The sequence below is a fragment of the Ictidomys tridecemlineatus genome, chromosome 5, assembly GCF_052094955.1.
Source record: "Ictidomys tridecemlineatus isolate mIctTri1 chromosome 5, mIctTri1.hap1, whole genome shotgun sequence".
NCBI lineage: Eukaryota > Metazoa > Chordata > Mammalia > Rodentia > Sciuridae > Ictidomys > Ictidomys tridecemlineatus.
Window position 1 is genome coordinate 40,027,701 of NC_135481.1, and position 25,925 is coordinate 40,053,625.

Genomic DNA, 25,925 nt, shown 5'->3' on the forward strand with positions numbered 1-25,925 from the left:
GAGAAAGGGCTGTAAATTTTATTTTTGCAGGTTTTCTCCTGCAAAAATAAAATGTATGGCCGTGTGTGTGTGTGTGTGTGTGTGTGTGTGTGTGTGTGTGTGTGTTAATTTTCCTCATTGGTAACGTGGAAAAAAGATGATGTTGGGAGACATTTTTTAATGATTCAATGAGTACTACTGAAATAGAAGACAGAGCATGTATGTAAAAGACAGCAAACAATGGACATTTAATAAGTTACTTCTGCTTCCCATGTCCTTTCCATTTTTTAGCTTTCATTGGATTCAGGAAATCTTAGGTAAATATGATCTTATTTCAGCTCTTTTCCACATAGCACTTCTGAGTGACATGCAAAAACTTCTTTCATGGATCTCTTAAAAGAGGAGACTTAATTTTCTCTTGATATGCCTCCCTTGACCTAGGAAGACATATTTTTCCCCTTTCACATTACTTGGGTCTGCCTAAGAAGAAGTCCATTTGCTCCTTTCTATTTTCAGAAAGTATAAATATAGATAGTATTTTTGATTTTCTTGAAAGCTTAACTGAATTGTAATATTTCCCTATGTATTTGTTATTTACTGGTATTTTTGATTCATTGTTCTCCAAAGAGCTGATCCCTTCAAATATATCTGTGTACTTTCATATTCTCCTGGTAATGCCATTTGAGGCTTAGAGCTTACTTCCTAAGCCATGTGCAGTCAGCTGCAGGGCAAGTAAACTTGGGAAGCTTAGTTTGAAAGCCCCCAAATAGAGAAGAATAATAGATTAGGAATGGAGAAAGGTAAAATTGTGGGAGGATGGAATAATATCTAGAATAAATAACTGAGTTAGTCTACCTATTTCTTCTGTCCCCAAACATAAGCCAATGAGTTTCTCCTTATTTTTTTCTGTTAAACAAATTCAAACATACTTCTCATATTCTCTAAATAGATTTCTTTTTATTAGGCTTTTTAGAAGCCCATTATTATGTGAAAATAATTTTTTGTACTATTTATGTCTTGCAGCTCTTTTTGGAAACTGTTTTAGTGTCCTGTAATAGGAAGACTCCCTAACAAATTGGAATAACTGTAATATTCCAACCATTGGGGACATTATTTGCTGTGTTGAAAATGAACTCAAGAGTTATATATGTTATTATTCAAATAATATACCTTTTGGGGATTTGTGTAAACTAATGTTCCTCAGATTTCTTTATGAAACGTTATGGGATATCTTCAGATATGTAGAGGATCTTGAAAGAGAGTTAATTTAGATTCTCTTTTGGCAAATAGATGGCCCACACTATTTTTAGTCATCAACAGTGTGAAATCAAAAACTCAATAAGATTTGGAGTCACCATTTCTATTAAATACTATGGATTGAACTCCATAGGGTTGACCTTTTTTTCCCCCTCACTCTACATGGATTCTCAGTTCAAGTGAGAGTGGGCTCCTCTTTGGTACTTTGACTTTAAAAAAGTCAGCAGTTATGACCTAGCTTATTACCTCTAACCTACTCCTTCACAGATTACTTGTCGTCTGTGCCTATCTCATTGTAGGCATAGGATGTATTTTTAAATAAGTGAATTTTTTGTTAATTAAAGAAAATTATCCCTGTGGACAACAGCCAGCATTTCTTTATACTGCACCAACATTTATTTTAAAATATTTTAAAATAGAGAAATCAGCTTTCCCTCTTCCTGCCAAACATCATATATGTGGTTCTTGTTTTTAAGCTGTATCCACTTTCCCTACTATTATAGACTAAATATTTGCAAACCCCAGATTCATATGTTGAAGCTCTAAACCCAGTGCAACAGATGGTATTAAGAGATGAGGCTGGGGCTGGGGTTATGGCTCAGTAGTGGAGTTCTTGCCTCAAAAGTGTGAGGCACTGGGTTCGATCCCAGCATCAGTAAAAACAAAGGCATTGAGTCCATACACAACTAAAAAAAAATATTAAAAAAAGGAAAGGTGAGGCCTTTGGTAGTTAATCAAGTTTAGATAAAATCATGAGGGTGGTGTCCTCATGATGGAACTAGTTGCAGAGAGCTTGCTTGTTTTATCTTCCTAACCTGAGAGGACATAGCAAGAAGACTGCTGCCTATAAGTGATGAAGAGGGTCCTCTCCACAACTTGTTCCTGCTGGTATCCGATCTGGTACTTCTTAGCTTCCAGAAATGTTAGAAATAAATGTTGTTTAAGCCATTTCTATTATGATATTTTGTCATAGCATCCTGAGCACACTAATACACTTAGAGGTATATAGTGAGCCAGCATGAAATAAATGACTCCAAGTATTGTCTAATTTATTTGGGACTTGATTCCATGTGGTGGTTATTAAAGTATTCATTTCAGAGGGAAGATGGGGGTGCTGGGGATGTAACTCAGTGGTAGAGTACTTTTTTAGCATGTGAGAGGCCTTGGGTTTGGTCCCCAGCACAGTTAAAAAACAAATAAGAAAAAGGAAAGATAGGGGACTGAGTTGATGAATCTGCTCAATAGGTGATATGGACCATTTTTAAATGAAGAATAAATTTTATTAATAACATTTTATTAATATTAATTTTATTAATAACAATAATAACATTTTTCCTGAAATTTTACTCAGAGATTGTGATACAGAATTTAATTTTGTAAGAGTAATGTTTTTATCTTGGTGTTGTTTGGTTTTTATTTGTTCTTTTTAGATATACATGACAGGAGAGTGTATTTTGTTATACATACATTGTTATACATGTATAACTTATTCTAATTAGGACCCCATTCCTATGGTGGAACATGATGTGCAATTACACTGGTTATATATTCATATATGTACATAGGAAAGTTATGTCTGATTCATTCTACTGTCTTTCCTATTCCTAATCCCCTCTTCCCTTCATTCCCCTTTGTCTAATACAACAAATTCTATTCTTCCTCTCTCCCGGGCTCATTGTGTATCAGCATGTCAGCATCCACATATCAGAGAGAACATTTGGCCTTTAGTTTTGGGGGATTGGCTTGTTTTATTTAGCCTGATAGTCTCCAGTTCCATCCATTTAACAGCAAGTGCCATAATTTCATTCTTTTTTTTTTTATGGCTGAGTAAATAAACACCATTTTTGCTTATGTTTACTCATAGTCTTCCAGCAAATCATGAGGCACCAGCAATGATCATGATACTTGATTGATAGAGAAATGTACCTTTGATACTAACTGAAATTAACCACATACTGGCTGAATAATTGTTGGAATTACTCACTTAAATGCTTAATAGAAAATGTGTTAATATTAGTTTGTACTTGTAATTCATAATTACAAAGAATGATTTTTAGTTATCCATAATTATAGCCAATAGTATTGCAACACCAAAGTCTTACTTCTACCTGCTATTTCTTCTGGCATACCTACAAACCTACCAGACAACATCAAGAATAAAGGATCCTAAATTAAGGAGTCAGGAAATAGGAGGGTAGGTGAACCTAATATTATTGCCTCACTTTGTTTTTGATTTCCATATGATGGATATATTCCCAACCCATTCTTTTATAATAGGCAGAGAAAATCAATCTGACCTCCATCTGAATGAAATTCTGGTTGCTAACCATATGCTTCTCCTTTCTTGGCCTTTGTATGCATATCTTTTAACTTTCCAATTCTTGGAATTTAAATTTTTTAAAAACTTAAAAAACATTTTAATTTTTAAGATTTGTTTTAATTAGTTATACATGACAGAGGAATGCAAATTGATACATCATATATAATGTAGTATAATTTCTCATTCTTCTGGTTATACATGATGTAGAATCCCACTGGTCATATAGTTATATATGTACATAGGGTAATAATGTCTGATTCAGTCTACTATGCTTTCTATTCCTATACCCCCCTCCCCTACCTTCACTCCCCTCTACCTAAACTGACTATATTTTTCCTTACCCACTCCCCACCTTTGTGAATTAGCATCCTCATATCAGAGAAAACATTTGGCCTTTGGTTTTTGGGATTGGCGTATTTTGCTTAGCATGATATTTTCCAGCTCTATCCTTTTATCAGAAAATGCCATAATTTCATTCTTCTTTAAGGCTGAGTAATATTCCATTGTGTGAATATATAAGACTTTTCTTTTATCCATTCATTCTGTTGGAGATCACCTAGGTTGGTTCCATAGTTTAGCTACTGTTTGAAAAACTTAAAAAAATACAGCTTTATTGATAAAATTTGTACACTACAGAATTCACACAAAGGATACTACTCAGTGGTTTTTAGTATATTCACAGAGTTCTAAAACCATCACCATTATTGAAATCCAGAACATTTTTAATCATCCTACGAATAAACCATATACCCATTAACAGTTGTTCCCTCATTTTTCTCAATACCCTGTACCAGAAGCAACCACTAATCTACTTTCTGTCTCCATAGATTTACCTGTTCTAGATATTTCATATGGAAATGGCTAGGGTCATACATTATTTGGTCTTTGTGACTGGCCTTTTTCACTTGTCATATTTTTTGGTTGCAGTTGTAGCATGTATCTAGCAGAACTTCATTCCTTTTTTATGGCCAAATAATACTTCATTGTATAGATATACTACATTTTGTGTATCCACCCATCATGATGACATTTGAGTTATTTTCACTTTTTGGCTGTTATGAATAATGCTGCTATGAATATTCACATGTATGTTTTGATGTAGACATGTTTTCAGTTTTGGGTATATATACCTTGGAGTAGAATTTTTGGGTAATATGGTAACTCTATGTTTATCCTTTTTAGGAACTGCCAGACTGTTTTCCAAAGTGGTGGCGTGATTTTATATTTCCATTGGCAGTACATGATGTTCCTGATTTCTTCACAATCTTGTCAATATTTGTTATTATTTTTCTTTTTGAGTATAGCCATTATAGTGGAAATGAAGTGGTATCTCATTATGGTTTTGATTTATATTTCCCTAATGACTAATGTTATTCAGTATATTTTCATGTGCTTATTATTCATTTGTGTATCTTCTTTGATGTAATATCTATTCAGATCTTTTGCCCATTTTAAATTTGGGCATTTACACCTGGTGTGGTGGCACACAACTGTAACCCCAAGTATGTTGGAGGCTGAGGCAGGAGGATTGCAAGGTTCAGAGTAGCTTGAGGAACTTAGTGAGACCCTGACTCAAAATAAAACAAGACAAAACACAAGCAAAAAGGACTAGAGATTTAGCTCAGTGATAGAGTACTTACCTAGCATGAATGAGACCCTGGGTTTGATTCCTAGTACCACAAAAATATAGATACTTAAATAATTACACAGAGTTATTTGTCTTTATTGTTGATTGTTGGAGTTCCTTAAATATTCAGGATACTAGACCTTATTATGTATATATGATTTGCAATTAATTTCTCCCACTTTATGGGTTATCTTTTTCATTTTCTTGTTATGTCTTTAGAAACAAGGATTTTATTGAGCTGAAGTTATCTAATTTTGTTGTTGTTTGTGCTCTTGATGTCATATCTAAGAAATCATTACCTGATCTAAGGTTATCAAGATGTACTCTTAAATTTTTTTGTGTTGATGGGGATTGAACCCAGGGCGTTATGCACACGAGGCAAGCACTCTACCAACTGAGCTATATCCCCAGCCTCTTAAATTTTTTGTAAGAGATTTATAGATCATTTCTTTGATTCATTTAGTTTAGGTCTTTGATCCATGTGTATTTATTTTTGCATATGTTATGAACAAGGAATTCAAATTCATTCCTTTGCATGTGGACATCCAGTAGTCCCAGCATCATTTGTTGAAAAGACATTTTTTTCCCTGTCAATTGTTTTGATGCTCTGTTGGATCTTGTGAAAATTTCTGATGTCATCATCCTATTGAAGGATTATTATAAATCTTTGACAAGGAATAAATAAATCTATTTTCCCACATGGTAATTTATGTTCTTTAAAAACATGATCTAGAAACAGAATTTCCCAGAGTCATGGAGGAGACTAATGACTTATTTTATAGCATATTAACAGAGATTTATTTGAAGTTGAATTAGATAATAACTTCCTCTGTGTTTTTTAGTTCTGTAACTTAAATGAGCAATAAGGTTCAATAAGTAATGTGTGTTAATATACTTTGTGTCAGAGTTCAGTCTTTCTGTAACTGATGGGATATTGATAAATTTTCTGGTATATCATAACTCTGCTTGCTACTTTATTGTTTCTAACAGGAACCACTGTCATATAAATTTTTGCTATATGTCTACTAACAACTTAGCTAACTCCAGAAATATTTAAAATAATTCCACTTTACAAATGTTCCAGTGACAATGAGCTCATTGGAATAGAAGGACATATATATTTAAAACATGGCCAATTGTCTTATTTTTCTTTACTGGTCCTATTTTGTTCTAGATCTTACTTAATCTATGGTTCTATACTACTGAAATACAGACATTCTTTTAGGATTTTAGGATTAGAAGTTTTAACCTTTGCAAGAACCCCATCAGAACAGTGTTTATATGGTGTTAAAATATCCCTTTATGTTGATAGCTAAAGTATAGTGGTAGACATTGGTAGACAAAAGTAACTTTTATATCTATAGTAGTAGATATTGGTCGGCAAAAGTAACTAATTTACTGTCTGGATTTTTCAGTTTAGCTACTTTTTTTGGCCCCGAAGTATCATCTCCAAATATTCCTACTGCGAATAAAGTATGCTTTTACTTTATTATTGGGTTTTGTAAAGTGGGAGGAAATTTGTCTCAAAATAGGAAGAAACAGACATGGCTGTATTTTCTGCTGAGGTGTCTAAATCTCTGAAAGTATTTTTTTCATAATTTGCCAAAGACTTTTCCCACATACCATTTTTCTGAATAAGCCATTTAAGTTGACTAGTGACTGGAAACTGTTGGGAAAACTGCTTTATTGTCAAGGATCTTCCATGCTAGTTTGCTAGAAAATTGTTAGTAGACATATAGCATAAAAACTTAGAGGAGGTTTTTGCAAGGAAGGAGTGACTGTAGACAAAATTTGGAAGGTTTTACTCTAGGCAACACGAAAAAGCAATAAAGCATTGTCTTCAGAAAAATCAACTCTCATTTTCAGAGTTTTTATTCCACTTCTTAGATACTTCTTATTTTCTTTTTAGCCTTTTGGATGCCAAGTGATGTTTTTCTGTGCTGTTTATATGTATGAATATCCTCTCTTCCAGTGTCTGAATATCCTCTCTTCCATGTCATTGTGACATGCTACATAAAGAAACCATTTTAAATTTTAACATTAGCAGTTGTTAATATATTGACTTTTAAAGTCACTTTTAAATAAAGAAGTTCACTATCTATAAGCAGAAAGAATGAATAACTTTAACAGCATTTCATATATTTGATAACAAAATAGTAGCAGGTAGCATGGATCTTTTAGAAACCTCCAATCATATTGTATGGGCAAACCTATGGCATGTAAGCCAGTTAGAAAAGTTGAGGGTTTCAGACACACCTATATAGGAGCAGGAGGGTATCAGATTGATACTAGTATCTTGTTCTTTATGGTTTTAATTCCCTCTTTTATCTGTTCTAACCAGTTTTCATAGATTTTCCAATTGATGATTTGACCTCCTTTAATCACAGGGCTAAACCAGTGCCCCAAATGGTTTATATCTGTGTGCACCAGCTTTCATGGCTATGTGAAAACCATATTCCATATCTTCCAGCCACATTGCCCCAACCTTTGTGTTTTGCTTCCTACGCAGTTGGGAACATGGCCATGTAGTTGCCCCCTGCCTCTATGGTAATGAAGGGTTTGTCCCAGTCTCCCCCTACTCCATGCACCATATTCTCTCTGTGTTGTAAATTCACATGTCACTGCATGGCATAGTATGTCTCTTATTTGGGGTTACTGGTAATATAACTCTTCAGTGGTGCTCAGTCTTACCAATAAATTAAATCCTAGGTACATTTTAAAGCAGTCTCTTTTATAATTTTAAAGATACCATTTTAAATTGTTAACCTTGGGACACTTATTGTATCCACCAACTCTCACCTATGGTGGATCATTTTTGTGTGTTTTCTGAGTTTTTTATTGTAAGCTTATCTTTTTCTGAAGCATTCTCTGAGATTTTGGCCATAGAAATGGCCTTCAGAATAGTTTCAAATTTGCTCTTGCAAGTGTGTCAGGGTAATTGCCAGCCAAAGACCTCAGTCATGGGAAAAGACACATTTCTTGTCTTCCCTGAGGCAAAGCACAATTTTTAACCTCTTTTTCATTGAGATAGTCACCCTTTGAATATTCTGGGTGTATGCAAGTATTTCTACTCCAATTCTGCATCTAGTATTCAGGGTTTAGTATTCAGTTCCTATATGGTTGTTGAAACTTGAAGTTAACTGTGAGGGCCTACTTTCAGGGCTGAAAAATCAGACTGCAATATAAACATTTCTTTTTCTTTTTGTTTCATGCAGTGAGGAATTACCTTTTATATCTGTTAAGATCAGCTATGAATTTAAAGATGTCTTCTGGTCTTTTTATTGGTGCTGGGGATAGAACCCAGGGCCTTGTGCATGCAAGGCAAGCACTCTACTCACTGACCTATATCCCCAGCCCAAGATTTCTTCTGTTTGACCCAGCCTATTTTACTTCTTTGTAACAGTATTCTAAGTTTATAAAATTTAGTCTACTGTGTTGCCACAATCAGAAGTTGCCACAATCAGAATCACAATCAGAAGAATAAGCAAAACGTATTATAAGCAGAAAGTGGGATTATTGTTGGACTTGATTCCAGAGACATTTAACCAAAAGTTAGATTGCTAGAAAGGGTCATGGTGAGATCTGATCAGAGTAACGATGCCTTGGAAGATTAAATAAAATTAGTAGTTTTGGGAATTTAGCTAAGAAATATTAAGAATATTTAGATCTATTTTGAATATTTGATCAGTTTGACCTATAAATACTGCAATTTTATTTGATTCAAATGAATATTAGTTTTTAAAAACCAAACATTAATGCTGAAATAAATTGGGTTAATAAAGGAATATTAAAAATTGTGAGAGAATTATCTGAATACAAAATATTGGAATATTCATGAAATACAAATTCAAGGTGGATATTGGTATATTTGTGCTATTCAAATTTGAGTTTGGATATGAAGAAGTGTACTTTTGAGAGTACCTGGAAGACAGTGAGAGTTTTGGGAAGAACATTCAAATCCATTTGTTTCACCATAAAAAAGTTAACTCAATATGGATCAAAGACACAGAAATTATACTAGAAACTATGTGACTACTAGAAGAAAATGAAGAACCAACACACCAACATATACAAACACAGGCAATGACTTTCTCAGTAGGACCCCTAAAGTTTAGGACATAATGCCAAGAGTTAATAAATAGGATGACATCAAATTAAAAAGTTTCTGTATAACAAAGGAAACAATTAAGAATGTGAAGAGAGGGCTGGGGATATAGCTCGCCTGGCATGTGTGCGGCCCAGGTTCGATCCTCAGCACCACATACAAAGATGTTGTGTCTGCCAAAAACTAAAAAATAAATAAATAAATAAATAAATAAATATTAAAATTCTCTCTGTAAAAAATTCTTAAAAAAAAAAAGAATGTGAAGAGAGAATCTATCTACAAAATGGGAGAAAAGGGGAGGGAGGAGAAGAGGGAAGGGGAAAATACTAGGGAATGATATTGACCAAATTATGTTGTTATATCATGTGCACGTATTAATATGTAACAAATCCCTGCATTGTGTACAACTATAATGCACCAATAAAAATATGGAAAAATAACCTTTTGTATCTAAATACCTGCTTTTGATATATAATGTGGAACTTCAATAAATTTTACTGATGAATGAGTAAGTAAATGTTTCCCTACTATTTTACACTCATAAAACATTAAATTTATAAATCTTTCCTTTTAATCTCATAGTTTCTGGGTATCTGAAAATGTGCCCCCCTAGGTCCAATGCAGAGCCCACAATTTGAGTGAGGTAAACTCATTTTGCAAGTGAGGAGTAAGGCAATCCTGAGAATTGGAAGGATTGTTTTTTTTTTTTTAAATCTAAAAAAGTTTTAAACCCAATCTTTAGCCTTAGATCTTTTAGCCTTTACACTTGAATCAGTGCTATACCTGTTGTATATCTGCTTCTAGGACTCCTGTTCCTAAGCCTAGATTAATCGGTAATTATAGAACTTAATTATACAACTTTGATTTGTGTAAGTTTGATTCGACTAAAATTTCATCATGAAGCTAAGGCATTATAAAGAATTACTGACAAAAGGAAATGATAAATAAAGACTCTATTCTCACATGGTAAGGTATGGCCAAAATTCGGTAAGCCAAGTGTAACCTTTAATCCTCCCAGTTATTAATGTATCATAAAAATATGAAAAATAAAAAACACCCCTCCCTCAAACACATACAAAGATTTCTTTTGACAGCAGTGTACTGGAAACTCAAATGCTCCTGCTTAGGAAATGTGTTGTTTTCTTTTGCTGTTGCATTCCAAGCAATTTATATAAAAAAGTAAGTCTTCATACTTACTCAAACAATATTTTGATTGGTGGCCACACTTGATTCTGAGGCATCCTGGGAAACAGTTCTTTTTGCCCTATACTAGAAACTTGCTTCACCACATCTAAGACTGAAAAACTTTCAGTCTATGCCACAAATGCTAGGCGAGTTGACACTTTAAATCAATTTTTAACAATGATTTGTTATTCATTTTGGAATTTTTGGCTTGGTTTTTGTTTTTGTTATGTTTTGTTTTTCTTCCTATGAGTAAAATAGAAGAATTAGCATTAAAGCATGAAACATACTTTTAAAATTTTTTTTCTGGCTTCCTCACTTTTTTTCTTTTGCTTGGTTTCAAAAATGCAGAAAAAATTTTTGAAATTGTCATAAACCCACCACTCAGAAGTAACAGATTTTTATAATATTTGTTTCAAATATTTTTGTATTTTTTTCATATTTATAAAAATATTACAGGTATAATTGATGGTTCCCCATGCCTCTCCTAAATCTGTTCCATCTCTTCTTTTTCAGAGCCAGATGCCTTGCTGGATTTGTTGTACAGTAAAAACTTCCTTCCTGTTTTTGTCCCATTGGTTCTGCATGTTGCTTGCCTGTAGTTATTAAGTTTACCAATCAAAACTTAATCAATGACTAGTACAGGGATAAATGATTCTATATGCAATGTTATTTTAAAATGGTGTCATGTAGTCTAGAAAGAATATATGTGTAGAGTTTAAGAAATTCATAGAGGGCCTCTAATAAGGACAGCCAAAGAGGATTTTGCTAATGGAAGAGGAGTGCTTTCTGGTAGTTTAGGTGTATTTGACCTTCGACTTATCTGTCAACATGGTGAATAGCAAACAAGAAGACTGTGTCAGGCTTACTTTTACATTATGTTTTCCAGTTTGTAATATACCACATTATTTCATTCCATCACCATTCATTCCATTCATAATAACCTTGTGAAATGATGCAGGGGACATTTTCTATTTTCATTTTCTCACCAAGCCCTTTCCCCCTAACAGCACTGTCCTCCCCTAATAACATGTGCATATCCATTGGTGACTCTTCCGTTCAGTATTCATCAGGGTTCTTAGCTGCAGACAACAAAAAAGCTATGTTAGTCAGATTTCTGCTGCTCTAACAAAACACAGAGATTATGGAGGAAAGATTTATTTTGGCTCATGGTTTTAGAGGTTTCAAGTCAATGACCAGTTAGTTCCATTGCTTTTTGTCCTGTGGTGAGGCAGAACATCCACCATGGGGAGTGTTTGGTGGAGCAAAGCTACTCACTTCGTGGCAGCCAGGAAGGAGGTGGGGTGAGAGGAGAGGCTGGGATCCCAATATCCCCTTCAAGGGCAGGCTCCATGACTGCACTTCCTTCTACTTGGCCTACCTCCTAAAAGTTCCACCACCTCCCAGTAGCACCACAGGCTGGGAACTAAGTCTTTAAAACATGGGCCTTTGGGGGATACTCTAGATCAAAACTACTGTAAGATCCTACTGTCAAAAGAAGGGATAGCTACCAAAGCATTTAGTAAAGAAAAACTTTACTTGCAAAGACAAATTTCAAGGGATTTCAGGCTTTGGAAGAGAGTTTAGACTTGCCAAATATAGAAAAGGCTTACAGAAAAGGCTCAAGATTTCATTGTTTTGGGGAACAGGACTAGAATAGAGAAGTTTTTTGTTTTTTTGTTTTTTTTTTCCCTAAAGTATGTCTACTTTGGTGGTCAGATGAAAGTGCTTACATGTGCTTCTGATTGGTGAGTAAGGCTGTGGGTGAGTCCTAGGAAACAAAACCCTCGTGGCAGTTTGTGGTGTGTAGAGGAAGCCCAGGGTGTCTGGCAGGTGTTTGGTTGGGGGAATCAGCAGCTTTGTTTTCAAATGACCAGTGTCCAGCTCTCAGGATGGTCAGTACAGAGCATTTCTGTGAGGCTGGGATGAGTGGCCTTAGCTGATCAGAGCTTAAGGCTGGGAGGAGAGAAGAAGAGCTTCTGATTGTGGACACAATTTACACCCGCCTACTTAAGTTCATCTTGCCCACTTTCCTTGGGAACTTCTTTTGGGTGGTATTTGAATCATAAACCTGTACCATCACTGCAAGGGTTTCTACAACATTATGCTTTCCAAGAAAGTAGCAGACACTCCAGTTTGGTTCATTCAACATTCCCTCTATAATCCTTGTAGCTTTCCAAGCTTCATAGCAGAAGGTATTAAAAAATTGAAAGGATTATAGAGGGAATGTTGAATGAACCAAACTGAAATGTCTGCTACTTTCTACTTCACATGGTTCTTCCATGACTGCTCCTCATAGTACTCTGTTTAGCCCCATTCCCATTCTGGGACAGACGGGTAGCCTCATGAGCCAGGCCTTGCTGATCTCAATATCCTGTTTCCCTGCCCATGGTGAGTAAGCCAGGGCTGGTCATGGGATCCCAGCTTGATCCATCAAACCAAAGTCCTTGATGTAGTGATGCTGGTAGAGAAGTCTTCTTCTGAAGGGTTTGCTGAGTAGAGATAGTGGAAACTGAGAGCTGTCTTCTTAGGAGAGAATGAGGATGGAGAGAGAACCAGAGGTGAGGATAAGATGGGGAGAAAGGAAAAATGAGATATAGGGGGACAGCAGAGAGGAGAGACGGAGCAAGTGAATCCAGCTGTTGTTTGATTCCTCAGTGTACCCGAGCCTAATTCTATCCCTGTATGTTCCAATTACACAAACCCCCAACCCAAATCTTCAGATTATTTTATTTATTTACTTATTAATAGTTTTTTTTTCAGTTGTAGATAGACACAATACCTTTTATTTTATTTATTTTTATGTGGTGCTGGGAATCAAATCAAGGGATTCACATGTGCTAGGCAAGTGCTTTTCCACTGAGCCACAACCCCAGCCCCCAAATCTCCCTTTTAACTTAAACTTGTTGGAGTTGGATATCTGTCACACACAACAGAAATATCCTGTATGATACAGTGTTTTGGGCTATAAATGCATATTCTACATTTGATTAAATGAATTCAGAAGATTAGAAACTTGTTTAATAGCACATTTCATAGCCCAGCAAGGCCTGATTGCAATGGGAATTGAATACCCAGGAAGAACCCTGGCTGAAACCCAGGCCATGAGAATGGAGCAGGAGCTAGAAATGTCATGGCAGTTGGAGAGATGCTCACCAGAATGGAAGAGGACTGTTACGGTCCAGGAGTGGAAGGTCATGCTCAGGCTCAAAGAGTCATGAGCATGGGAATGTAAAGGTGCTGGAAGCAGTGGAGTTGTCAGAAACTCGTGGGTATGTAGCAGAGGTCTAATGGACAGGGAAATATTCTAATAGACCAGGGAATATTTTGGCAAGTGACCTAAATCAGCCTACAGCTTCTGATTCTTTTTATCTCTTACTTAAACCTCTCTTTTTAATCAACAGCTTTTACCACATAAGTAGTTGTGGGTAGTGAATTAATATAAAATAGTAGCAAGGGAAAAAAATCTAGCTGTGTTAGAAAAGGAAAATATTGCAATTAGATGTAGCTGCCCAGAAGATGGTGAGCTCAAGAGTCTCTGAATTGTCAGCTGGCCTCTGCTTTCCTGAGTGCTTACATGTGCTTCTATTGGTGGGTAAGGCTGTGGGTGAGTCCTGGGAAACACAACTTTTGTGGCAGTCAGTTTGTGGTGTGTGGAGGAAACCCTGATGTCTGGCAGAAATTTGGCTGGGGGAATGAATGGCTGTTTTCTGCTTCAAATGAAGCTCTTAGGATGGTCACTGCAGAGTGTGTGTGTGAGGCTAAGATGGGTGTCCTTAGCTGATCAGAGCTTAAGAGAGCTTTGCTAACATAAGGTCCAGACCTCAAGTGCGGGTGAGTTGGGGAATCCAGTGTCAGAATCACAAAAGCATTGTCAAATCAGAGACAGAACAAAGGTAGAAGGCACAGACCAAGTGGTGAAAGGTGGAGAGGGGCAAAGCAGAGAGATCCTGCACAGCCTCTCAACCATCTTCCAGTTTCTTTAAGACCTCAAGCCCAGTACCACAAATGGCCTTTGATCTTACTCAACTGTTCTTTCTGCCCTGGGGTATTCTTCCGTCATTGTTTTCCATGGCTAGCTTGTATCCATCTTTGAATTGCAGCTCAAATTTTCCTGACCATTTATCTAATATATCCCCACCCCCCCACACTTCTAATACATCACTCTGGTTATTGCTGTTAGAACCCTGGAAATTATCTTGTTGGCATAGCATTCTCTTCCTTTCCATGTGAGACAGGGACTTTGTTTCAAGTATTGCTGTGTTCCCAACATCTAGAATATGTGCCCAGCACAAAATTGGCACTCAAAAGTGACAAACTTAGGACAAACAGGACAGCTAATTAGGTAACTACTATCATGATTTACATGAGACTTAGGGGCATATGGAAATGAATATGAATTTTGTCTATAGACGGGATCTAAACACACATACAGCCATGTCTAGTGGACTGAAGCAGTGCTTACAAAGGCTGGGTATCTGGAGGGACAACAGGTCTCTTCTCGGGAAATCCATGAGGACAGAAATTTATAATCTGATTTAAATTAGAGTTGTTTAATAAGGAAATAAGACAGGCAGCATTTTTTTAACCAGGTAGCATAATGTATGTGGGGATGTCACTACAGATTTTGGAGCCTTTTGGATTCTAGACAAGGTCAGAAGTAACACCAGCAGTAGTCTGTGGAACATGAGCCTTTGGCTGAGAGGCACTGTTGTCATCAGAGAACTGAAGGTGACATTTGACTGTCCATGTTGACATACATGGGTCCTAGGTGTGTGGGATCAGAGTGGGACCCTTGAGTTTCTATCAACTATTAGGGGAGCTTCCCCTCCTCCTCTCTGGGAAGCTTGTTAGTGGGAGTAGAAGTATTGAATAAGGACAGAAAACAATAGAATATTTGACCCTAGCCACAGCAGCCAGCAAATGTTAGACTGAAATCCTTGATTTTTGCACAAATGAATGCAATAGGTTTTATAGAAAACTCAGACAAAGCATCTTCTGCTGATAGGATATGTATCTGTGTAGTAGAGGCTGGTCATTACTTGTTCTATCATTTGTGCACACATAACCTTTAGCCTTTTTTTAAAATTAGGCTGTTTTAATTTTGTGATACTTACAGATTCACATGCAATTGTAAGAAGCAATACAGAAGTGCTTGTACACTTTATCAGTTTCCCCAATGATAACATCTTCAATATATGGTACACATGTATTTTGTGGTTTTTATGTAAGGTGCTTACAGTATCACATCCAGGATATTACTGCTGATATTTCTGTCACTAAAAGGATTATTCTCTCCCTTCCTAACCACTCCTTATTGTTGACAACCGCCAATTGGTTCCCAATGTCTATAATTTTGTCATTTCAATAATATTAAAATATAAGTGGAATACTATGGTATGTAACCTTTTGGGTTTTTTTTCCCATTCAGTTTAACTCTTTGGAGATTAATCCAAATCATTGCATGTATCAATACTTTGTGCTTTTTAAATTTCAATTTCATTTATATAACCATCACAAATGAAAGCATAGAAACCCCACAACTTTCCCAGTTTTTCTCAAGTCACAAAGCACTTTAAATTTAGAACATAGTATGTATGGTCAGATGAAGAAGTCTAAGCCTCAAACTTGATTTAAAATAATATGTTCTACCCTTGCTGAAATTCCAAATTCAGGTTGTTGCCTTGGAGAAGGCTGAGGAGTCTAGTCTGTTCCTTCCCTACCTCGAGCTCCACTGCTCTCACTCCTTGGCCCTTGAAAAGACATGCTTCCTTTGCCCTTGATGAATTCTGGAAATGCAACTGCCCACTTTAGCCTTTTCTTTTAGTAGGTCATCAACCCTTTGCTTGCCCTTTAGGTTTCTCAGACAGAAACACTTGTGAACCCCAATTGTAGGGGATACAAATCAAGCTGTCTGAATGGACTTTTTGAAAGTCCCTTCTTAGACTTGAGGGGAGAAACAGGAACCCCCTCCTTTCCTGCCAGGAAAGGATTCCCAGTGCACCCATGGTTCTCCATCTCTTTTGTGCACTCCAGGCTTGTGAAGGTTTGAGTCTTATAACCCCTTGTCTATAACTTAGAGCAGTTTCGTCTTGGTGTGACACCTTCCTTTGGGGTGCTGTCTCTAAAGCACGTTGGTGCCTGACATTTCTGTTTCTAATGATGATATACTATGTGTATTAGTCGGGGTTCTCTAGAGGAACAGAATCAACAGGAAGCATGATTATAAAAAGGAGATTTATTAGGTTGGCTTACACGACCAGAAGCAACAATGGCTGTCTGCAGGCTGGAGAGCTGGAAGAACCAGTAGCTGTGTAGTCCAAGAGGCTGAAGCATCAGAACAAGAGTGATCAACAGTGCTACCCTAGTCTGAGACCAGAGGCTTCTGGAAACTCCCTGGAGAATCACTGGCAGAGTCTGCTTTGGAAGAATGAAGAAGCAAGAGTCGGATATCCTCAGAAAAAAACATGGCAGCAGCAATCTAGTCCCGTCAAGAATAGAGCTTGCATCTACTACTGCTTCCATGTTCTTCTGATTTTTATTCCATCCAAGCCACCATCCTATTGGTCAGTTCTGCGCGGGCTTAGGGAGGGTCTCCACTTCAGTTGGCTATCCCACATGCCAGTCATTTCTAGACACACCCTCCGTGATACACCCAAAAGCCTCTTAATCAATGCCATCTCTTAATCCAATCAAATTGACAATTCAAATTAACCATTACACTATGTTAATTGAGAATGCTTTTTCTTTCCTACTTAAAAGTTTATAAAGCAATTTTGTTGAAAGTTTCCACGTACCTCTTTGACATCAGCATCTGCTTTTGTTGGGAGTACTTTGGAGCCATCTCATGAAGTTTTTCAGGGCTCATCATCATTGCTTCAAGTTGTCTTAGTGGGACACTACCCTTTTTATTTTATTTTTATTTTTTAAAAAATGTTTATTCTTAAGTTTTAGGTGGACACAATATCTTTATTTTACATTTATGTGGTGCTGAGGATCGAACCCAGTGCCTCATGCATGCTAGGCGAGCACTCTACCACTGAGCTACAACCCCAGCCCCTTTATTTTATTTTTTAAAAAATTCATATATGATTTGGCCCCTGAAAATTTTACATTAAACCAGCAGTAACTATTCTGATTTATTTTATAGGAATTTTTTCTTCTTTTGCCCATTGGTTTGGTTTCCATTTACAAACTCCATTCATGATACAATCACATATGGCTTTTAAAGTGAGCTTATAAAAAACTTGCAGTTGTGAATTTACATGCCTGGGAATGATGAATAATGTTGCCTCCTTTTTTTACTTATTGCATCAGATATCCTCTACGGGGAACCTAAAGTAGTATTGACTGAGGTAATTTCAGATCATTGTGCCTTCTCCAAAGTTCCAAATAATTTATTACTTGTTCCAAATAAAGTAATTGAGAGAGTGCCTTGTGTTAAGAATGACCTTGTGTTTTCTGAGCAAGCATATCTAAGGACACGTCTGCCTTGTATTAGAGGACGTGTGTATTTATTCTTTGGTTCCCTGGACATCCCTGTGTGTACTCATTTGCACCTTTAATTACATCTATTTTTTGTTGGGGCTTTTGTGTGGTTTCTTAGGACAAGAACCACTTTCAGAGGCTGCTAAGTGGAAAGGAAAGAATAACTCTCTGAAGTCAACATGAGTGTGAATTTAATTTCCAGGAACACAGAGTTCAAGAGAGACTCAAGCAGAGATGAAATAATCAAATTTCGGTTTCCAAACTCTCTCATTGATTGATGCGAATAGCACCTTTTGTATTTGTCCTGTTGTTTCTGTGCCCTGATCCCAAGGTTGCAAATCATTAGCAGCAATGAATCTGCAAATGATCAGAAGTCTTACAATGAAGCTTTCTGTCTCTGCCACATGAAAGGTAAGGTTAGGGATTACAGGGTTAACTGCCTTTTTCTCTGCAGGATGCTCTTGTTAAGATTGGATGGGACTTTTCTCCAAAGGGCATCAAATCATTTTTCTTGTTAATAACAAATCAGTGGGCTGTAACTGGCAAGGATCACACCTGGTGCTCGGGAAGGATGAAGTCTGGCCCTGTTGCTACCCAGCAGTGGGTTGACTGCTGGTCAATTTCTTGGCCCCTTTTTGCAATTGTGATGATAAGGTAGAGATTCTTAAACTTGGTGTGCATAAAAATCATTGGTTAAAAATGCAGATTCCCGAGTTCTACCACCAGGAATTCTATTTTAGTGGGTTTGATGTGGTAACGTAGCATCTATATTTTTAATAAACACTTTAGGTGATTTTGATGCAGGTACTTGACACTTTAACATGAATCTAAGAGATGTCTGACCAACTTCTCAGTATATGGAGATGACAGGTGGGCATCAGGGTTGCTCTCAGGTTATAACCCTTTGAGTCAAATGATGCCAGCAAATGTCAGGAGGATGGGAAGAGAGAGCTGGTTATTTTAAGGTAAGTGCTGAGGTTATTAGAAGACTTTTTTTCTACTTAGGATAGTAATAGCATTGTCTGTAGGCAACTTATTCTTGCAAAGTTAAGGTTGGGATGGAGAAGAAGTAAGGATTTAATTTGGGGGTTATTGGTACCAGTTTTGCCCATCTTTTAATAATTAGTATTGCTTATGAGCTAAGGATAATATGGAAAAAATAGAGATTCTAGTATGAATAGGTAGGGCCTCTTCTCAAATCTGACTTTACAATTTCAAATTTTATAAATGAGATCATCAGATTTCCTAACTTAGCCTCTAAGTCAATCCATGTCCTATAAGTAATAACTCAGTTACTTATTCAGAAAGACAGGAAGAGGAGTTCTGACATTTGCCTTTTGGAGCTCTGGGACTACTCCCCCATTATCTTTGTGGGTTCCTGCTCTTCCTCACAACCTAATATCTCAGCATAGCTGATCAGCTGGAGTTCCTGGCTATCAGAAATATAGTACAGTTTTATTAGACTATATAAAAATAATTTTGTACTTGGTAGAATTTTTTAAAATCCACAAAATTTTCTTTGATAGAAATTTGAACTTTAGACAATGTGCACCATCTCATGGGGACTATAGACATTCATATCTATGTCTATATCTATATCTATATATATCTATCTATATATCTTACTGTTAGTACTTTGACTCCTCTCTGCTCTAACCTTTTAATTACACTTGTTTCATCTTCTTCTGGGACTGTTTTCAGTTGGGCACAAAAGAGAACAGAGGGGGCCGAAGGGTGCGTAGAAGAACGGATTAAGAGCTATTTGACTTTAGGGAGAATTGTAATGGATTTAGCATGCAATTTTGCTGGTAATAGGACAACCAGGAGTATGTGGGCAGCTTTAAAAACACACTCCACTTCAATTTGGTCTGCTTATTAGGATTTTTATTTGTTTGTATCAGGCATCTTTAATTTTGACTATGAGACCTTTGTGTACTATCTCAAGACCTGAATGCAGAAGCTAATCTCAAGTGCCCACTTTTAATCTCAAAAGGAGTCCTCTGTTTTTAGGGGGTGAGGAATGTAGGTCTAACTGAAGTCACATATTATCTTGTTGACTTGTGTTAGCATCAATATGTTGACTCATATTGAATTGAACATTTACTAAAACTCCTGAGTTTTTATTTCACTTACTGTTAGGCTTCTTTTTTCACTGTCTTTTATTTAATTTAGAAACCCAGATTAGCACTTTAATTTTATCATTTTCATTCGTCAAAATTTTATCATTTTAATTTTTCTAAATTTAGCTAAAATGTTTTCTTTGTTTTGACCTGTGAATTTGGAGGGGGGCGGGGACAAGAGTGACCAGATCATGCCATATAACACTATTGTTCTCAGTGATACTTCCTGTGTATCTTTTAGATCTTCATTTAAATGGTTAATTTCAAAGAAACACTTTAATGATCAGGGAGAGATCTTGCCACTGGAGGCCAGCTAATCTAGGTTGATTTTAATTCATTAGTCAAAACCTTTTGGAATAATTGTGAATTATTCCAATTTACAATGCATCATGCATTCCAATTATGAATGCATTAAGTAGAACTATCTTCCAGTCCAGATTTATTTATCTTGTTTATGAAAATATTTTAAAATGTTCTATCAGAGACTTCACTAAAAGATACACTATTATCTACTGTATCTCTTAGGCTTACTGATATAATAAGAAGAATTGAATATGATTTATTCTTAATGTATCCATGTTGACTCCTAATGATTACTTTTGTCTTCCTGCCAATAATTCATTGTAGTATCAGATTGACCAATATGAATTTTGCTGTATTTTTATTTTTCCTTTTTCTCCTCGTTTCTAGCCTTTTGGTTCCTATTTTTTGAAATTCCTTAAAGCTCTCCAGAGTTGGTCTAGAATAGTGCTACTCAAATTTCAGTGTGTAAGTTATATTCTATGTATGTATAATTTGCCACAATACACTCTACTGTCATGTATAAAAAGAACAAATAAAAAATTTAAAAAAATTTCAGTGTGTAAATGAATCTGCTAGGGATCTTGTTATAATTCAGGTTCTGATTCAGGAGGTCTGGGTGGGTGAGATTCTGCATTTCCAGTAAACTTCTAGGCCATGTTGATAGTATTGGTGCACAGATTGTACCTGTAACCAGAGTAGCCAGAGACTAGAGACTTGGTGTTCTAGATAGGAGATTTAGATTTAAGTGCTCCTCTAGAACAGGAAGGAGGTCTCTGGTGGACAGTGCCCTTAAATTTTTTATTTCCACAATAGCATCCTTATCTTCTCACAGTTATCGCCTTCATTTTTTTTTTTTTTTTTTAATCTTCAGGGTCTTTGACTCCCACTGGCTCCTCTGCCACCGTCTTCATCATGCCTTCCTTCCTTCTTCCATTCCTAGTCACTCTTCTTGGAGGAACAGAATTGCATTTCATACTTGCATTTTATTGCTGATTATTCTTTAATCAACAAATCTGATCACATCACTCTCCTCTTTGAAAGCCTTCCCAGACTCCCTATTCCTTCAAGCTCCTTGTGCTACCATTCCTTATGGGCTTCTCTTTCACTCTCCAGCTCCTCTTTACACTTCAGGACTTTCATACTACATTTGGTTCCTAGGGAACACCATTCTTTCCAGTCTCCTTGCCTTGGCTTTCATTGTTTCTCAAATAAAAGGAGAGGTTAGAGTGCTTCCCCTCTCTGATCTGTAGCTATAACTGTGGAATTAGCATGAGTGTGTATTATCTCACATGATAATGGTGAATGTTTTTGAAGGGTTTTAAGGATACCAGGTCACTTGGTAGGAGTCACCACAAATCCTGTGGTTTTTTTTTTAATATTTATTTTTTTTTTAGTTGTAGTCGGACACAATTTATTTATTTATTTATCTATTTATTTATTTATTTATATATGGTGCTGAGGATCAAACACAGTGCCTCAGGCATGCTAGGTGAGCACTGTACCAATGAGCTACAGCCCCAGCCCACACAAATAGTGTTTTTAAAAAAGGAAGGCTTAGCCATCACTCTGTCAATAAAAAGGAAGAATATTTAACAATTAATTTATCATTGTGTGAATCACTCTAGCTTAGCTGTGCAATTTCATCGACATTAGAGATTTATGGGAATGAAGTAATAAAAAAGATAACAGTTTTATCAGATGAGAATATTTTCACTGATGGTCAGAGAGAGAGTGATGAATGGTAATATTTTCAGATGATAACTCAGGGCTTTGGTAACCTCTTGCATTGGCCACCTTTGTGATCAGTAACAGGCATGGTAACTTTCTGTCTTAGAGAACGGCTTCATGCAAATCACTAAACTAATTGGGTTTTCCCAGCAGTATAGAGAATACAGACAAATAGCTGCCTGAAGAGATGCAGATGCTGAAGCTTTGATGAATTATTATTATGATGATTATTCAAGCTGTAGAGGCTTAGGATCTGAAATAAATTAAGCCCCAAAGAAACTAGGCTATGGAAAAATAAAAATTTGAAATGTTTCCCATAGTTGTGTTCATGACCTCTCAGGCAGTGATACAGTTTGCCGTGGGATTTGTTGTTGCTATGGTACTTGCTGAGAAGAGAAGGGCTGGGGAAGGTGGAGGTTGAAGGACTGCTAGACTTAAAACTTTATTTACAAGATGGCCTTAATGTGTGTATTTCAGAGTAAAGTCTTCATCGCTGGAACACAGTAAGTATTTTGTAAATGTGTATAGAATAAATATATATTATGTGAAATGTTTAAAATTAGACGAAAGAAATATTTGTGAGTGCTGGGGCTGTGGCTCAGTGGTAGAGCGCTCGCCTAACATGTGTGAGGCACTGGGTTCCATCCTCAGCACCACATAAAAATAAAAAATAATAAAATAAAGAATTGTGCCCACCTAAAACTAGAAAATAAATATTAAAAAAGAAATATTTGTGTTTTATTAAAGAACTATTCTGTATAATGTGGGGTTCTTTTTTGCCTGCTGTATCTCATAGCGACCTAGATTTCTGTGACTGTAGAGAAAGGCATGAGAAGAGAATGATAATTGTCAGCCTCATTAAGGATATCACATATATGGATATAATCTCCTTTCCCCTGGGATATAGAACTGTTGATGAATTATTTTCTAGCCGAAATGCCTGGAGTGGAAGCTCTGGCCTCTTTTCTTTTGACTGATTTCCTGGCCAGTCTATCTCTGCATAATGACTCCCTTGGTTTATGTTGCCTTTCACCATAATGCATTTATTTGGATTGAACTCAGCCCCTGGTAGACTGTACTAGAAAACCAAGGAACAACAACTAGAGCTAGAGGCAATATTTCAAATTGTGAAAGTTCATAGTCATAATATAGTGTTTTGTGAAAAAGGACTTCACCAAAGTATAGCCAAAGGAATAGCCAAAGCTGTTTCTCTTTTGTTTCTAATGTAAAATAAGAGTTTACATAAAACCCATGTAGGGTAGTTTTGGCCATAGGATTCTTGAATGCTGAGTTCTGCCACTTGCTAATATTTTGTCCTTGGAAGCTTTTATAATTTTTAAAATAATGTTTTGTTCATTGTAAAATAGTAAAAAATTTAGAAAACATAGAAAATTTCAAAGAAGAATAAGTGTTCACTTAAACATATGAGCATTTTCCTCTTACCACTAAGCATTCTTTGAAAGCATCATTTCATACTTTTATATAGCATTTGATTATTCAGTCATTTCATATATATATATATATATTTATTTATTTATATTTTGTGTGTGTGTGGGGGAGGCTATTGGGGATTGAACTCAGGGACACTCGAGCACTGAGCCCCATCCCCAGCCCTATTTTTTATTTTATTTAGAGACAGGGTCTTACTGAGTTGCTTAGCGCCTCACGGATTTCTGAGGCTGGCTTTGAACTTGGGAGCCTCCTGCCACAGCCTCCTGAGCTTCTGGGATTATAGGCGTGTGCCACTATGCCTGGCCTCACCATTATATTTTTTTTGGACATTAAGCATTTCTCTTGGTTACACAATGCTATGATGAATAATATCTTTTTTTATAGAAAATTTAAGACCCTTTTATTCAATTTTTACACTATTATGATGAACGTCTTTTAATTAAAAAAATCTTTGTTCTAGTTTCTTTTTTCAGTGGGCTTGTTACTTAGAAAAGATGTTTTAGTCAGCTTTTTCGCTGCTTGGACTAAAAGGACCCAACCAGAACAATTGTAGAGGAGAGAAGTTTATTTAGGGGCTTATGGTTTCAGAGGTCTCAATTCATAGACAGCAAGCTCTATTCTTTAGGGCTTGAGGTGTGGTGAGACATCATGGCAGAAGAGTGTGGTGGAGGGAAGCAGCTCACTAGATAATCAGGAAGCAGAGAGATGTCTCTACTTGCCAGATACAAATATATACCCCAAAGCCATGCCCCAATTCCCACATCCTCCAGCCACATTCTACCACTTCAGTTACCAGTTAATCTGTTATCAGGGGATTAAGCCACTGATTGGGTTAAGACTCTCACAACCCAATAATTTCTCCTCTGAACCTTCTTGCATAGTCTCATACATGAGCTTTTGGGGGACACCTCATATCCAAACCATAACAAAAGATGTTGTAGATTTTTTTTGGTTCATTCTTTGTTTTCCCATTTATTTATTTATTTTTAATTGGCATTTTCTAGATATGCATAAATGTGGAATTCACTGTGGTATTGTTTTTTCAGTCTTTTTAAATTTTGATTGTTATATATGACAGCAGAATGCATACAATTCATATTACACATATACAGCACAATTTTTCATCCCTGGTTGTACACGTTTGTTCATTCTTTTTTTGTTTTTTAGTTGTAGGTTGACACAATACCTTCATTTTATTTATTTATATGTGGTGCTGAAGATCGAACCCAGGGCTTCACGAAAACTAGGTGAGTGCTCAACTGCTGAGCCATAATCCCAGCCCTGTTCATTCTTATAATTGTTTTTGAAGCTCTTGATACCTGAAAGTTTTTCAAAGCCTTTGATAGTTTATATTTTTTTAAAATCTAAAATTGTATGAGAATAAACTAGTAAGTAATTTAACTGAGCTTCAACTTTCTTGATTATCTGTAGGAAAATATTGGGAGGATTATGGCTAAATAGAACACCTGGCACAATGACCTGGCAAATATGATTAATGTTTTTAGTGGCTGCTTTATTGTATCCATTGTCCATCTCATATCATTAAGTGCTCTACCACCTATCCTCCAATAGAAAAGAGGAAAACAAACTCTTTTATTATAAATTACAGAGTTGTGCTATAGAATTTTGTGTGTGTGTGAACATCTAACCTAATGTTCTTTTTTTTGAGAGATGCCTTAAAATGTGCTTATGAGGATGAAAGTTAAAGGGCAAAGGCAGTATTTTTATTAAAAGTTTTTATTTTGAACAGGGCACAGTGGTGCAGGCCTGTAATCCCAGCTACTGGGAAGGTTGAGGTCAGAGGATCACAAATTCAAGGCCAGCTTCAGCAACTTAGTGAAATCCTGTCTCAAAAATAAAAAATAAGGGCTGGGGATGTGGCTCAAGCCATAGCGCGCTCGCCTGGTATGCGCGGGGTGCTGGGTTCGATCCTCAGCACCACATAAAAATAAAATAAAGATGTTGTGTCTACCGAAAACTAAAATATTAAAAAAAATAAAAATAAAAATAAAAAATAAAAATAGTTGGGGATGTAGTTCAGTAGTAGAGCATCTCTGGGTTTAGTCCCCATACCAAAAATAAATAAATAAATAGATAGATAGGTAGATAAAATTTAAAAAGTATTTTTTTAATTAAAAAAAAAGAAATAAACAAATAACAACAACAAAAGCCAGACTGGGAATTATAGCAACCCACTGAAGGCTTGGCCCAACTGGCCATTATTGTAGTTTCAGAGCTTATATCTCACAACTGCTTGACTTTTAGTGTATCTTTCAGTTACATATGGGTGCTGATGGGAGAAGCAAGAAAGGCAGAGAAGGGGTCAATATTCTTTATATCTCAAATTGTCAGTGTTAACTTATA

The 25,925-nt window shown here is 36.3% G+C and overlaps 1 protein-coding gene across 4 annotated transcripts in view; it reads left to right on the forward strand.

Annotated features, from left to right (window-relative positions):
• Positions 1-25,925, forward strand: part of Gpr176 (G protein-coupled receptor 176) — a 112,015-nt gene that overhangs the window by 2,450 nt on the left and 83,640 nt on the right. Inside the window, exons 1-2 of one of the 4 annotated variants that reach the window (XM_078049848.1) lie at positions 22,459-22,612; positions 24,729-24,808. The exons of 1 other annotated variant lie outside the window; for it this stretch is intronic. In XM_078049848.1, coding sequence (XP_077905974.1) covers positions 22,563-22,612; positions 24,729-24,808 — 130 coding nt within the window. In that variant the 5' untranslated portion in view covers positions 22,459-22,562. Of the gene's footprint in view, positions 1-18,287; positions 18,370-22,458; positions 22,613-24,728; positions 24,809-25,925 lie in introns of those variants that run through there. 2 more of the 4 variants (XM_078049851.1, XM_078049849.1) reach the window with 2 other exon arrangements.